At 37.9% G+C, this 16,709-nt stretch overlaps 1 protein-coding gene across 1 annotated transcript; it reads right to left on the bottom strand.

Annotated features, from left to right (window-relative positions):
* Positions 1–318: 318 nt before the first annotated feature.
* Positions 319–1,424, bottom strand: LOC126066521 (40S ribosomal protein S14-like). Its single transcript, XM_049867662.1, has 2 exons — positions 964–1,424; positions 319–451 (listed from the first exon to the last, which is right to left on the bottom strand). Exons 1-2 carry the CDS (start codon positions 1,419–1,421, stop codon positions 319–321), a joined length of 591 nt encoding a protein of 196 aa, XP_049723619.1. The 5' UTR covers positions 1,422–1,424.
* Between the last annotated feature and the right edge of the window lie 15,285 nt (positions 1,425–16,709).

Here is a 16,709-nt window from a genome sequence, read left to right as displayed (position 1 = left end):
ACAACCAAATCATAGACTTTCAGAGTCAGAGGGAGTATGAAATGCCTTTAGTCCTAGTGGCGTTGGATTATCTGATAGCCAGATGCACACACATGCGTTGAAAGAATTTCTTATTTAATATTTCCTCCAGAGCAAGGAAGTGATCATTCTGGGGAGAATCAGAGCTTTATTGGATGTCTTGATCTTTATCTTATGGTCCAATATTGTTTTCATTTTGAATAATATAAAGGGGGGGGGCATAGTCTCTTCAGGGTTAAAGTGTTAAGGATTCTTCATCTTTCACAGAGGTGTTGAAGAGGTAAACTGAGTTGTCCCAGGTCACATAGGTGGGTGTCTTGACTCTAAGGAAATGAAGTCTGCTTGCTGCAAATAGGAACAGACATTTGCTACAAACTCAGATTTAACAACAAAACACAAAACGGCAGATGATTCTTTGATGATGACGATGATGCTGAGGACAAAGGGAAGAGAGGGTAGAAGTTTGATTTAGACGGAGGGAGTATTATCTCTTCAAGTATTTTATACACACATATTTTGACTTTTATAGTATTTATAAGACCAAAAAACCAAACCCATTGCCATGCAGTCGATTCTGACTCATAGTGACCCTATAGGACAGAGTAGAGCTACCCCATAGGGTTTCCAAGGAGTGGCTGGTGGTTTCAAACTAATGACCTTTTGGTTAGCAGCCAAGCTCTTAACCACTGCGTCACCAGGGGTCCCAGTATTTATAAGAGAAAAGACAATAGACAACCATAAAATAACCTCTTAGATGTAAGCACAACTGTTATCTTTCTAAACTCTTTCTAAATTCTAGTCTCCTCTGTCTAATAAGGGCACGTGTTTCTTCATACACTTCTATTTTGTTTTCAAATTTTTATTTGAATGTTTAATATTAAATGTTTATTTATTTTTACACATAGGCAGTTTGTTAATAGTTAACAATAATTTGAGGGAAGACACCTGTTCACAGCTGTGACCGCAGCAGCCCCCCTTTCTTTGCGTGCTGTGGAGGTGTTGGGGGTGACATCCTCAATCTGCCTGATCTTCATTCCTGAACAGGCAAGGGCTCTGAGGGCAGACTGGGCCCCAGGCCCAGGGGTCTTGGTGCTATTTCTACCTGTGGCATAGAGTTTGACGTGTAAGGCAGTGATGCCCAGCTCCTTGCACTTCTGGACCACATTCTGGGCAGCCAACATGGTGGCATATGGTGAGGATTCATCTCGGTCAGCTTTTACTTTTATCCCACCAGTCACATGGCAGATGGTTTTCTTGTCAAAGAGATCAGTGGCATGGACAAAAGTGTCATTGAAGGATGCAAAAATGTGGCAGACACTAAATACCTTCTTTCCTTCAGCCATCTGATGTCCAAGACTGATGACCTGCTCTTCCTTCTTTTCCTTCCTCTTGGGAGGTGTCATTTCTGCACATCATGTCCAGACTCCACCACCAGAAAACTGAATGTTTATTCTTACAAATTTAAAAATTTTGAAATGTACGTAAAATTATACTAGAAATATAACTAAAAATTATCTGATGGTTAACTTACTTTAGTGGAAAGGAAACTAAATAAAGTTAGCCATGTGCCTTCAACCTTAAACTGTTACTTGTCTAGCATTTTAAGTGCCAAACCTTTGCATGATACACTTAGATATACCTTGCCTGTAGGTTACATTTGCCCAAATATTTTTGTGAGTGGAGGATTCAGAAAGCAGAGTTCAGTTTTCATGAGGAGAATCAATCCTGAAAACAACATATGTGAAGGAGCTGGTAGACACAGTGAGTAGGATAAATTCACCCCAGGGAAGAACGTTAAAGGTACTGCTCAATGGAAATACACTGAGGGATATTTTAAAGGAAATTTTTAACAGACTCATTTGCTTGATTTAGTTTATCCAGCATTCAGTACCAAAAAGCCAAACCAAACCCATTGCTGTGGCATCAGTTCGAACTCATAGCAACCCAATGCTGTGCCCAGACTTCTCACCTACTGAAATGTGAACTAATAAATGGGTGTTGTTTTCAGCTGCTAAATTTGTGGTAATCTGTTACACAGCGATGGAAAACTAACACATTACGTATCCATCTTCTCCATTGGATTAGACGCTCTTGGCACGCAGGCCTATGTCTTAATTATCAGCATGGGCCCCCTCTAGGCAAAGTGCCTGATTTGGAGCAGTGACCTCAAAAGTGTTTGTTGAATGAGTAGTAAGTGCTGCATTTTGCTGTATTGTACAGGCAATTAGAGGTAAAGCTAGAATGTACCTAATTTACTTCAGTAATTGTACTTCAAATGCCCACTAGGTACTCAGTTCCATGCCAATGTCAACTTCCTGAAAGATAATATTTGTGATTCTCTTGGTTTTCCAGCATGCCTTATAAAATACCAAGTTTTCAAACATTGCTGATTTGGACATAGTTAATCACAGTTATCCTGGTATTAGAGAGGAGAGATGATGGAGAACTGAGAGTGAGAGATAAGGAAACTTATTTTGAGGAATAGCTTCATTTTGCTGTCTCTACAGAGCTTCTGATCAATGGCACTCATGATTATAACTGGGCATTTTAGTCTCTCTGAGCCTCAGTTTCCTTACTAGCAAAGGAAAGAGGTAGAATAAATTGTGTCCTCCTCAGACCAAAAATTCTATGAGTCTGTGAGTTTTACTTCTTCTTTCTCTATCCCTACTGTGTGGCAAGATGGCCAAATTGTGACTTGTGGGCTCAGAAATGAAAAGGCCCACAATAACCCACCACTGAACGTCCAATTGCATTATTTTCTCTCCACTGGTCAAAGGGAGCATCTCAGAACCCTCAGAAAACAAGAAGAAACTTTCATATTTTCAAAAATCTTCTCCCAATGCCTTAGACAGGAATGTTTAAAAAGACAGTGTTATGAATTGAATTACACCCCTAAAAGATATGTTGAAGTCCTAACCCCTGTACATGGGAATGTGACCTTGTTTGGAAATAGGGTCCTTGAAGATGTTATAAGTTAAGATGAAGTCATACTGGAGTGGGGTGGGTCCTAATCCAATATGAGTGTTGTCCTTACAAAAGAGAAGAGGCACAGAGACACACAGAGGGAAGATGGCCATGCAAAGATGGAGGCAGAGATTGGAGATATGCTGCCTCAAACCAAAGAATCCCTGGGGCTCCCAGAAGTTGGGAGAAAAGGATGGATCTTCCCCTAGAGCATCAGAGGGAACCAACACACTGAATTTGGACCTCTAGCCTCCAGAACTGTAAGATGATACTTTTCTGTCCTTTTAAGCCACCCAGTTTGTAGCACTTTTTACAGCAGCCCTAGGTAGCTAATACAGAGTGTAAACAGCTGTTTTTATTTTCCTCTGAAAATTTCGAGGCCTTGTAGCATAATTAGAAGAATCCCAGGCTAAAAGGCTTGACATTTGACTATTGGGCAGCAGTAGAGCATGTACTCAAACTGAAAAGAAAATGACATGATGCTTAAACTATGCTTTAAAGTCCCCCCCAAAGTGGGTGGGGGGAGGGACTTAGATGATGCAAGAACATGTATCTCCAGGGTGGGTGAAGACATTAAAAGGGAGCAATATCCAGCAGCTTCTGGTCGGCTTGCCTGTTTCATCCCAGCAAAATAAAAGGCACTGGAAACTAATTTTGGTCCTTCACACACATGGAAAAATATTCAGAGAAGGAGACTTCTCATTCTCTTGGTGAATATTTATTGAGCACCAGCCATTTGCTAGACTGTTCTAAATGATGAAGATATAGCCATGAATCAAATAGACAAAAATCCCTGCCTCAGGAAGCTCACACTCTTAAGAATACTAAGCTGGGGCTGGAGTCCCTGGGAAGTCAAAGGGTTAACACAACCAGGTGCTAAGTTGAAAGATTCGAGATTTGAGTCCACCCAGGGGTACCTTGAAAGAAAGGCCTGGCAATCTACTTCCCAAAAATCAGCCATTAAAAACCCTATGGAGCACAGTTCTACTCTGACAGAGATGGGGTTGCCACGAGTTGGGATTGACTTGATGGCAACTGGCTTTGTTTTTTTTTTTTTAAGTTGGGGCCACTTTGGCCGGGGAATTAATTTCTGTTTCTGTTCCACAATGTCCACTCTATGTTGAGAGCACTGAGTGCAGAGAATGGCTTTCAGTAAAGTTAGCGGGCTTTAAGCTTCACAGCTGCTTCTTTTGCGGTCCCTTCCAAGCCTGTGTGTCCTCTTCAGGGATCTAGGGAGGAGCTGGATGCCTGGAGTGCTGCTCCAGCCAAGGGCTCACCCTCTATGTCCTGGATCTGTGGGTGGGGCTCCATCTATTTTTTTCCAGCTGCCAGTGATTCCCTGCCCCTTGTGGGACTTCCCTGAGTATCTCGAATCCATCTCTAACATCAGGGAGAAGGTTCTGAATGAGACGCTGATGCACTCTCTGCTCAGGCTCTCCATGACTAAGGTTCCACGAGCACCTCGTGTCCTGCTAGTGCCCTCCCACTACCTGGGACCACTAGCATGGTGGACCTAGCTGAGCTGGACCAGCAATTAAGGCAATGGTCCAAAGGCCAGTAAGGACCCTGCCAAGACAGATCAATGTCTGGAGCCTCCGTGGGCTTTTCCCAGGGTAAGAATCATTTCTGGAGTGATCAACTGTTTCAGATGTGGCATGACCAACAAATTCTGAAGCAGAAAAAACCTTTTCTAAACCATCGATAACCAAAAAACATAATTCTATCCACTACGTTGGAATACGCAGTCCCTGGGTGGCAAAAAGGGTTAAGTAATCAACTACTAGTCAAAAGGTTGGCAGCCTCAACCCACCCAAAGGCATCTTGCAAGACAGGTCTGACGATCTGCTTCCAAAAGGTCACAGACTTGAAAACCCTATGGAGTAGTTCTACTCTGCACACACGGGGCGGCCATGATTCGGAGCTGATTCCCCGGCAACTAACAACAATGCCGCAATACAGAAAAAATTACCTTTCTCTTCACCCTACTTGAAATAGTATCACAAAATCTTTGTTATGTGAAGAAATCTGAAGTGAAAAAATAAGAAAAAGAAGTTCTGATAGAGGTGGGCCAAGCTGTTAAGTAGTAATAGTAACAATAATTATTAATACTAAGATGATAATGTTATGTTTCCGAATGCTTTTAGCTTTTGTGGTTCTGTGCTGTCGAGTCAATTCCAAGTCATAGCTACCCTATAGGACAGAGTAGAACTGCCTCATAGGGTTTCCAAGGAGTGGCTGGTGGATTCCAACTGCCGACCTTTTGGTTAGCAGCCTGAGCTCTTAACCACTTCGCCACCAGGGCTCCGGATGCTTTTTAAAGTTTGTAATTTGTTATGGTTTCTTTTCTCATTCTCAGTAGATATCTATCTCAAACCTAATTTTATATTCTTTTTCATAGAGAAGGCCTCATATTTTACAAGCAGCAGGCTTCAAGAAACCTGAATCTACTCCTGACACACCTTTTCCTGAAGAAGGAGCAGAAGAAAGAACATAAGAATCACTAAAATCATGAGAAAACAATTCTCACAGTTTTTTTTACACCATTAAATCCTCACCCTCTTATACTTGGTCTAAAAACTAAACCAAACCAAACCCACTGCCACTGAGTCGATTCTGACTCATAGTGAACCTATAGGACAGAGTAGAACTGCTCCATAGGTCTTCCAAGGAGCGGCTGGTGGATTAGAACTGCTGACATTTTGGTTAGCAGTACTGTTCCTTAACCACTGCTCCACCAGGGCTCCATACTTGGACTAGAATCTATTTTTTAAAAGCTTAGAAGATTTAAATCTCAATAACAAGTGTTCAAAATATCTAAATAAAACAGACTTCCCTGACCTGACCTCATTGAAAAACCAAGGAAGCAACTCTGGCCTCCTTAATTTGGGAAAAGTCAGATTTTCCTGGATGAGTCTTTAAGAGGGAATTACTTTAGAAGTACAAAGTTCCAGGAATTGAAGATCATAATATTTTGTTAGCATATCTCTTTTGAATATACAATACAGAGGTGGCCACAATTGAGTGTCTTTGTACAACACATATTCAGGAGGGAATGGCAAGGCTGAGGGTGAATGGAGGGAAAAGAAAGAACTGTCATTGCAACAAAACCAAAGGACTCTTGACTTACCAGACTTTTGGCACATTCTACTTCAGGGGTGGGGGAGTAAGTAGGGTGGTAGAAATAAAGAGTTGTAAATTGTATAAATTCGAGCTCTCCATTGTTGCTGTTAGGTGCCATTGAGTTGGCTCTAATTCATGGTGACCCTATGTGTAACAGGGAAACACTGCCTAGTCCTGCGCCATCCTCACAATTGTTTTTATGCTTGAGCCCATTGTTGCAGCCACTGTGTCAATCCATCTCTTCGAGGGTCTTCCTCTTTTTTTCTGACCCTCTGCTTTACCAAGCATGATGTCCTTCTCCAGGGACCGGTCCCTTCTGATAATATGTCCAAAGTATGTGAGATGTATTCTCGCCAACCTTGCTTCTAAGGAGTATTCCAGCCCTCTAAAGTAGGCCAGTTGGTCAGCTGCAGACTTGGCAGCACCATGAAGTATGTGTGCTGGGTAGCTCCGGAACACGATGTTCTGTTTCACTTCTGAGAGCAGGGGAAAGTGGAATAAGGGCTCAACCCAGGACAGAGAGAGAGTTCAGCACAGACATGCAAAAGGACTGAGAGACAAAGGAAACACTAAGGACTAAAGGCAACATCTTTAGACTGCTGACCACAAAATTAAAAGGGAGAAAGAGAGAATGTTCAAGCTCCCAAAGACATGCTGTGGTTCGGATGTTTGCTGAAACCAAATTCTGGAAAATTCAGGGAAATTGTGTGAATGAGGATTAAAGTAATAGTTGAATGTTTTAGGGTAAAAGTAATGATAAAATTCTGCAAAAGTGCTTGGAAACAATGCTGAGTCTATAAACTTTGAACCACAAAGATGTGTGGCATGAAGAGAAAAAGAATATTAAAAAAAAAAAAAGTTGGAAACAATCCTTTAGCTCCAAATTTAATAAGCACCTGCTAGGGTTTTTTTTTTCCAACCTATATTTATATCTCATATTATTTCAATAATTATTTGGCAGCTAATGAATAAAATAATAATATGTAATATGTAAAAATAACAAAATATTTGGTATATTTGAGTATCATGCCTTCTCAGATTTTTTTTCAATATTAAAGCAAACTGAGTACTTAAAATGTAATAAGTATGAAATAATGTTACAGTTCAAGAAAAACAAAGAGCCAATTGTAAAATATATCTTAATTCATAAAACATTTTGTGGAATGGTATCAACCGCCCCAATCTTGAGTTTTTGTCTTTTTTTTTTTTAATATTCAAGTGATTTTGAATTGTGCTATGGTAATGTTCCATGAAATTGAATCATACAATTATAACTGATAGCATGCAGTGAATAAGTTCACAGATGTTTTTCTTCAAATATCTGGTACTGTCATAGCTCGAAAGAAGGACCGAGATCAGACTAATGATAATTGCTTACTTCCAAATGTACACCATCATTTACAAATATTTTTAAGAAGAAAATGACTTAAAGGATGTCTCCACACTTGATTTTTCACACAGAAGTTTAAGTATAAATGCAAAAAAAAAAAAAAAAAAGATTTTTACTTAATATCATCTTCTCCCCCTCTATGCACACACCAAAAGCGGGGGGGGGGGGGGGGAATAAGCCACCTTATTTATCAGTGTAAAGAAACCCAGAAACCATAATGGTCAAAAGACTCAGCTGGTCTTTGTAAATGAGTTTATAGCTTTTAGCTATAAATCTCTAAGTGAGAATTCTCATTCTCAGCTGCTGGCTCCCAGGAAGCACCTGTGGCCCCTGTCCCAACTTCCACAGAGACAGAGGTAGGAAGGGTAAAAATAAGGGGTAAACTTTTTTTTTTTAATAATTTTTATTGTGCTTTAAGTGAAAGTTTGCAAATCAAGTCAGTCTCTCACGTTAAAACTTACATACACCTTACTACATACTCCCTATTACTCTCCCCCCAATGAGATAGCCTGCTCCCTCCTTCCAATCTCTCTTTTTGTGACCATTTTGCCAGCTCCTAACCCCCTCTACCCCCCCATCTCCCCTCCAGACAGGAGATACCAACATAGTCTCAAGTGTCCACCTGATGCAAGTAGCTCACTCCTCATCAGCATCTCTCTCTAACCCATTGTCCAGTCCAATCCATGTCTGACAAGTTGGCTTCAGGAATGGTTCCTGTCCTGGGCCAACAGAAGGCTTGGGGACCATGACCGCTGGGGTCCTTCTAGTCTCAGTCAGACCATTAAGTCTGGTCTTTTTATGAGAATTTGGGGTCTGCATCCCACTGCTCTCCTGCTCCCTCAGGGGTACTCTGTTGTGTTCCCTGTTAGGGCAGTCATCAGTTGTGGCTGGGCACCATCTAGTTCTTCTGGTCTCAGGATGATGTAGTTTCTGGTTCATGTAGCCCCTTCTGTCTCTTGGGCTGGTAATTACCTTGTGTCCTTGGTGTTCTTCATTCTCCTTTGATCCAGGTAGATTGAGACTCACTGATGCATCTTAGATGGTCGTTTGCTAGCGTTTAAGACCCCAGACATGACTCTTCAAAGTGGGATGCAGAATGTTTTCTTAATAGATTTTATTTTGCCAATTGACTTTGATGTCCCCTGAAAACATGGTCCCCAAACCTAAGGCGTAAACTTCTTTTAAGGCAGAATTTTCAAATCCTCACTCATCCAGCACTAATGACTCTCCAAGTTAAAGCTGACCACACATCAACATTTGAAATTCACTTTTGTTTTTTCAAGGTTAAATGGCCAAAAACACAGCTTTTGATCCTAGAGATACATTTGAATAAATAAAAGAAAATCCCACCCTGTTTGATATTGTTTAATTTAAGCTCAGAATGAAGGCAGAATGGCTGCTGGACATTTGACAACGAAGAGAGACTTCTCCATTTTTCAGGGTCTGGTTCTTGGCAGAAATCTGTGAATGTAATGTGAGAACTCTGCACACGTCTGGAACTTGTGGGGGCCGGTGTTTCCTCAAGTATCAGAAAGATGGGCTCTTCAGTAGAACTTAAAAAAAAAAAGTAATGGTTTTCCTCACATATATCAGTTCTTTCATTTGCTTACCTGTATACTTTCGCTTCTTATCAATTAACTGAGGCTAATAAAAATAAATACGATGCTACAACTAATGCTCCAACCAGCAGTGCTACAAATGGCTACCAGCCATTTTTTCTTTTTTTTTCTCTTTAAAAAAAAAAAAAAAAATCTTTTTATTAGGGAAAAAAATCAAACATGCAAAAAAAAAAAAAAGGAGAGAGAATAGTATGATGTGCTCTACTTACCAATCAATTTCAACAAGCATCAATTCGTGGCCACTCCTGTTTTATCCATACCCCCCTAATTCCCCCCTCCATTACCTTGAAGCAAGCCTCAGATATTTTTAACCCTGAATATTTTAGTATGTACCTATAAAATATAAGGACACATTAGAAGTAAATACATTATCACACCTAAGATATTAATAATTTCCTGTTGTTGTTGTTGTTAGGTGTCATTGAGTTGGTTCCAACTCATAGCAACCCTGTTACAACAGAATAAAACACTGCCCAGTCCTGTACCATCCTCACAATCGTTGCTATGCTTGAGCCCATTGTTGTAGCTGCTGTATAAATCTATCTCATTGAGGGTCTTCCTCTTTTAGGCTGACCTTGTGCTTTACCAAGCATGATGTCCTTCTCCAGGGACTGGTCCCTCCTGATAACATATCCAAAGAACATGAGCCGTAGTCTTGCCATCCTCACTTCTGAGGAACATTCTGGCTGGACTTCTTCCAAGACAGGTTTGTTTGTTGTTCTGGCAGTCCATGGTATATTCAGTATTCTTTGCCAACACCATATTTCAGAGGCATCAATTCTTCTGTGGTCTTCCTTATTCATTGCCTAATACCAACAAATGTCAAGTTAGTGAGATAGGCTTTTGAGATAATTATTGTTATAATTATTGTTATTAATATTATTTACATTCTACAAATGCAGAAACTGAGGGTATGAGAAGTTTAAAATTCTGCACAATATCTTAGAGAATATAAGTAGGAGAACCTGAATTAAAACCCAGATATAAGTGAATACTTATTAGGAAAGTAAATTTCCCAAGGCCACAAGGCTTATAGCAATAAAAATAATGATAGTTAATATTTTTTATATAGTTACTATGTGACAAACTTTGTTCTAACCACTTGTCTTAACTCACTTAACGAAGTGGAGGACATTATCCCCATTTTACTGATGAGGAAATAAAGGCACAGAGGGGTTAGGAGACAGCTCTCTCCCTCATTTGCTAACTTTACTTTTTATCTCTTTTTATCTGTCCAGCAACATATCTATGTATTTGTTTACTTGAGTAGATAATACATTTTCATGGTTCAAAATGGTACACAAGGAAAATTTTTTCTTGTACCTTTGTCCCCTACTGGCCAATTCCCATCTTCAGAGGCAACCAATGTTCTCAGTTTCCTGGGTATCTATCCATAGGTATTTTATGCATATATAAGCAAGTGCATATCATTCCCTCCTATTTTTACATGGAAGGCAATATACTATACTATACGTGTTGCTATGAGTTGGAACCAACACAAAGGCAATGGGTTTGGTTTTTGGGTTTAGATATTCTCCAATTTACTCCTTTCAGTTTGTAATCACAATATTAAAGTGCTCTCCAAGAGTTATAATATAAGATGGCTTGCGATGAGAGCACTGTAAACCAACATTCTGAAATACATTAAAAAAAATAAGGAAGGAAAAAATATTTAAAAATGTCTCCTCTGAGAATTTCTGACCACAAAGGTTTGGGCCATGATTGCCCATTTCTAGATAGTATTTAAATGGATCCCAAATTGGTATTGACCCAGATGCCTGACAGAAGCAAATATAAATCCTCTTTAAACTCAGGCATCAAATGAATTCTTACTTGTAAAGTTCCAAGGAACATTAGTATTCTCTCTCTCAACACAAACACACACACACAAATAATAAGGCAGAGAAACAAGCCGCTATGAGTAAGAATCAGCAAAACACCAAACTAAAGAAACAGACCCACAAAGATGGGAGACATTGGAAAAATGAGATAAAAATATAGTTAAAGAAAAATAGAGAAACTAGAAAAGAGATGAAAAGATAAAAGCAAGGTCAAGAGCCACTGAAGATGGGGTGAGATGAACCAGTGTAATCAGACAACTAGAAGAAGATAATAGAAAGAACGGAGGGGAGGCAATACTTTAAAAGACAGTGATCGAAAATTTAATAGATTTTTAAAAAATGCAAATTGTAGAAATGAATTGGTGTCTCTACAGAAAGACACCAATTCTTAGATTCAGTCACCTCAACAAATCCTAAGCAAGTTAAATAGAAATCTACACTTAGACACATTGGAGAGAAACTATAGAAGTAAAACAAAAGAGAAAAATGTTGGTATCAGAGAAAAAAATTTACCACAAAAGGAAAACAATTAATAGTTGACTTTTTTTTTCTTTTACTTCAGATAAGGTTTTCGGAGCAAATTAGTTTCTCATTAAACAATTTATACACGTATTGTTTTGTGACATTGGTTAACAACCCCACAACATCTCAACACTCTCACCTTCTCTAACTTGGGTTCCCCATTACCAGCTTTTCTGTCCCCTCCTGCCTTCTAGTCCTTGCCCCTGGGCTGATGTGCCCATGCAGTCTCATTTTGTTTTACAGGCTTGTCCAATTAATAGCTGACTTCTTAACAGCAACATGGAAAGGAGAAAACTCTGGAATACTATTTTTAAATTGCTGAAGTTAGAATAACTGCCACCATAGAATTATTTATCTAGTAAAATCATTTAATAAGTAAGGATGAAATAAATAAATTTTCAGACAAAAACTGAGAGAATTTACTATTGCCAGATCTTCACTAAAATAACTCCTACATCACAGATTTCAGTGAGAAGGAAAAAGATCCTGAAAGTAAGGCTTAAATTGCCAGGAGAAATAATAAGCAACAAAAATAATAATGTGTTGGTATTCAAGCACAAACATTGGAATAAAACAATAATGTTTAATTTATGGGGTTAATAGTTAATAAAAAGAACTAAAATCTTGGATAAAAAAACCTATGTCAGAAGGAGTGTCATTTAACATTAAAATATCATAAGCTTCTTATACTGGTCAGAGTAGAAATGTCAAGTGAATTTAGACTTTTTAAAGTTAAATATGCCTGTTAAAATTTCTAAAACAAACACTAAAACTACCAAAAAAAGTGGAAGAAAAAAATGTAATGATGAAAAAAATAAATCTTAACCCTCAGGTGAAGTGGGGGTGGGGGAAGGAAAACAAAATAGAAAAATCAGAACAAATAGAATGTGAAAATAAGATGGTATAAATGTGTTAAAATAGACCGGATAGATGGACTAAACTCCTCAGTTAAAAGACTGTCAGATTGAAGTTTTTAAACAAAGGAGACACTCAATGAGATGACTTGACACAGTGGCTGTGACAATGGGGTCAAACGTATCAACAATTGTGAGGATGGTGCAGGACTGGGCAACCTTTAGTTCTATTATATATAAGATTGCTGTATGAATAAGAGATGACTGGATGGCACCTAACAACAACAACATCATTCTGTTTTATAAGAACCAAATCCAACCAAAGCATAAGTATTCAGAAAGATGAAAAGTCAAAAGATAGAAAACTAGACAACAGGCAGATAGCAAAAGAAAGTTAGCAAGGTGGTTTTAGTATCAGACAGAATAAACTTTAAGTCTGAAAGCATTATCAGAAGTAAAGTGAATAATTATAATTTTATGAGTTTTAGTTCACCAGGAAGTAACTAATTCATACATCCCAATAACATAGCTTCAAAATATGTAAAATAAATATTGATAGAAATACAAGGAGAAACTAACAAATCCATCATCATCCTTGATCTGTGGTTTTCAAACTTGAGTGTGTATCAGAGTCACCTGGAGGTCACGTTAAAACATAGATTACAGGGCTCATAGCCAGTTTATGATTCAATAGGTATTTGGTGGAGCCCAAGAATTTGCATCTCTAACAAATTCCCAGGTGATGCTGATATTGTTGGTCCAGTTATCACACTTCAAGAACCATTGCCCTAGAATGGCATAGTGGTTAAAAGCTCAGCTGCTAAACAAAAGCTCGGCAGTTAGAATCCACCAGGCGCTCCTTGGAAACCCTATGGGGCAATTCTACTCTGTCCTATAGGGTTGCTATGAGTTGGAATTGACTCGTCGGCAAAGGGCTGTTTGTTTTGTTGTTGCCCTGGAGTAGTCTTGTACATATGCACCAGGAGACATGCATGGAATGTTTATAGCAGCTCCGGTCATTATAGAAAAGTACTGATAACAATCTATATGGCTGTCAACAACAGAAACTATAAATAACTCATAGTATTTTTTTTATATTAGGACAATTTAACACTACCATACAGTGAAACAAATAATGAACTACAGCTTCATGCACTGATATAGCTAATTCTCAAAACCAATGTTTGAGCAAAAGAGGAAAATTTGAGTAGGGATTTCCTTTCTATAAACCTTAATAAGTAAAACATCACTTTCCCTCTCTGTCCTCCTCCCCTCACAAACCTTTCATAATTTTGGCTAAATCAATGCAGTGTTTACGTTTTTATAACCATGTAAATATTGTTTTCAGCTGAGCCATATGGTGCACAGTGAACACATTTCTTTTCTCGTATAACTTTAAAATTTTCCAGGAGTTAATTGCCTCTTTTATATTTATATAGTCTTCTACTTATCTATCAACAATTTATCTCCAAACTCTCTACTTTCTACAACACCCCTCAATGTGGTCAAATTCAATTGATAATTCCTATCTTCCATTTTCCCTTTGGAGTACCCATATTCTTGTTCTGATCTGACTTACTTAAGGAGTTTTTATCCTGGAACTCCATTTAGCACCATCGTGGAAATTCTCATCACCTCTTTTTCTGGTGGATATCATCTTCCTTTTTTTCCACGAGTGCAGGTTGGGCTTGCCAAATGGTAGGTAGGCCTTTCTATACACAAGGTCCTTCTGTTTTGCGGGGGAGACTTCAATGCCAGTTATGATTAAGTCTTTTGGGCTTACCCATTTTCTCCAACAGAGTCATCCAATAGCCTGATGGTGGGCATGTGTGTATAAGACTGGAGGCCAGAGTTTTTTGAGTCATGGAACTGGTGTGGGGAGGAGGCAAGGTTACTTTTCAGTATACAGACTTTTCCTTGATCACTCTCTTTTCAGTTGCAAGCTGAACAGCCATTTTTGTCAGAGAACACAATTTTTTACTTGAAAGAATGACTGATAGATTATAATTATTCATACTTGGGTATTTGCCAGATATTTTCTCAAAAATAAATGAAGTGAATCTGTCTCTTCAAGGGAAACTACTGGCAATATTTTGTTGCCAATGATAAAATTCAAGCTTTCAAGAAAAATTAGAACTTTAGAAAACTCATATTCACCATTGTGAGCTTGGCAACATTCTAGTACTTAAAGACTTTGGTGATGAGATTGCTGGTGATATTAACAAATGTGATTTTTTGATATTGTGAAATAAAGTGTCAACATTGAGAAGAACCATATAACTCAGTGAACCAATATTTTCCAAATGGCCAATGCTTGGGTAAAAGATTAATTCAAAGCACAAGATAGGCAAATGGATTTTAGTGTGACAAAATAACTTTTAAGAAGCTACCTTTTGTTGAGTTAGGGGTAGCATCAAAGAAAAATATGTGTAATTACTTGAAAAGGCTATTAAAATATTTCTTCTGTTTCCAAGTATATATCTGAGTATAATTTGCTCCATATACTTCAACCAAAACAACATATACAACAGAATGAAAGAGGTAGATATGAAAACCCAGCTGTCTTCTATTAAGCCAGAAATTAAAGAGTTGTGATGATGTAACAATGCCATTCTTCTCACTACTGGTAGTTTGTTTTATTAAAATATAATGAATTTTTATAAAATATGCTATTTGAAGTACTCTTGCTTATGTTGATTATAATTTATTAATATTTACTCTATTAGAAATTAAAATTGAGAAAAAACAACTTTTCATTTAAAAGCAATAATAAAAAAGTTACATGTTTACATAAATAGCATATTTTATGAAAATTAAGCACAGGCCAGTCCCCGGCATCAAAGAATTAACCCAAAATGTTAATAGTGTCAAACTTGAGAAACCCTAGAATAAATATAGAAGATTGATACAAAAGCTGCCTGTCAAAACAGATCAGTGAAACTAAAACACCTAAATGTATGCATCTAAAACACCATTTTTTAAGATCAAGATACCTACACATCGGCATAGGATAGTGGGTATAAGACATCTGAAAGTTATTTCTGATGGACCAGTGAAATCTATCTGTCATTTTCTAAAAGCAAATGCAGGGCTAAGTTTTGGGCTTTGGTGTGTATCATTAGAACGCTAATAATTTTTTAAGAAGTTCATCTTATCTTACGTTCAACATATAACTCAAGTATGGAAATGTGTAACTGTGTCTGTATGTCTGAATACATAGCAAATGTGAGGCCAATGAGCCTGAATGCAAATTCTAAAAACGGTATTAGCACACTGTGCTCCGATCTCTCACTCAAGGCCATATCCTAAGGTTCCCCATTTGTTTATAACATGTAAGACTTAAAGAATAAATAAGACATAATGTTTTTTAAAAAATAAAAACTGTATGGTATAAGGAACATAGATGATTCTTGCTGGGTCAATTAATGGTACCACTTTGGTAGTGGAAAAGAATTATTAACTCCTAGAATCTCAGTAGGAGGGATCATCATATCAGTCAACTACTCATCCCTACCAATCTATACCAAAGTGTCTTCTGCAAACCTCTTTCAGATTATTTTCCATTCTTGGTTTGAGAAAGCCCAGTGATAGGGCTCTCACTGTCTTACAGAACAAGCAGTTTCATTGCAGAATGGTTGCAAGAGCTACAAAATTCTTCTTTATATAAAGAACAGAGTGTTGTGTTTGGTTGTTTCAATTGTTTATTTTTTCTAACAACCAGTCCAGAATTGTACCTTTCTATATACATAATTTATATACATACAGATACATACAGAAGTCCTGGTAGTGCGGTGGTTAAGCGTTCATCTGCTAATCAAAAGGTCACCAGTCTGAATCTACCAGCCTCTCCTTAGAAACCCTGTGGGACAGTTTGACTCTGTCCAATAGGATCGCTATAAGTCAGAATTCACTCTACAGCAACGAGTTTGGCTTTTTTTTTTTTATATATATATACATACTGTAATATACTTTGGCAAACAGCTAACTCAAAGTTCATCCTGTCCAAAGGCAGAAACGGAAACCCCAAAATGTGAAATCAAGGCCCTAACTACTTATCATCTTCAGAGGCAGGAGGTTGTTTCTCCACATAAACATTTTTTAATTACCTGATCACAAATATAAACAACTAGATTTTAACGCTAAAAAGTAAACTAGAGAGCAAAACAAAACAAGAACTCAACTTCCCAGAAGTTGAAAAATAATTTCTTATACAACTCTTTGAGCAAGAGGAAATCAAGAGGAATTCTGTTAAAGAGCCATATGTGTTTTCTTTTTTAGAACTGACTTTCATGTCTTTTGCTTATTTTTATAATGAGTTACTAGGTTTTTAAAAATGCATTTTTTAGGAACCATTTTAGTATTAAAGATATCAGCCTTTGCT

Source organism: Elephas maximus, chromosome 2 (genome assembly GCF_024166365.1).
Source record: "Elephas maximus indicus isolate mEleMax1 chromosome 2, mEleMax1 primary haplotype, whole genome shotgun sequence".
Lineage (NCBI taxonomy): Eukaryota > Metazoa > Chordata > Mammalia > Proboscidea > Elephantidae > Elephas > Elephas maximus.
The sequence above is the reverse complement of the archived record's forward strand: the minus strand, read 5'-3'. Positions and strand labels throughout refer to the sequence as shown.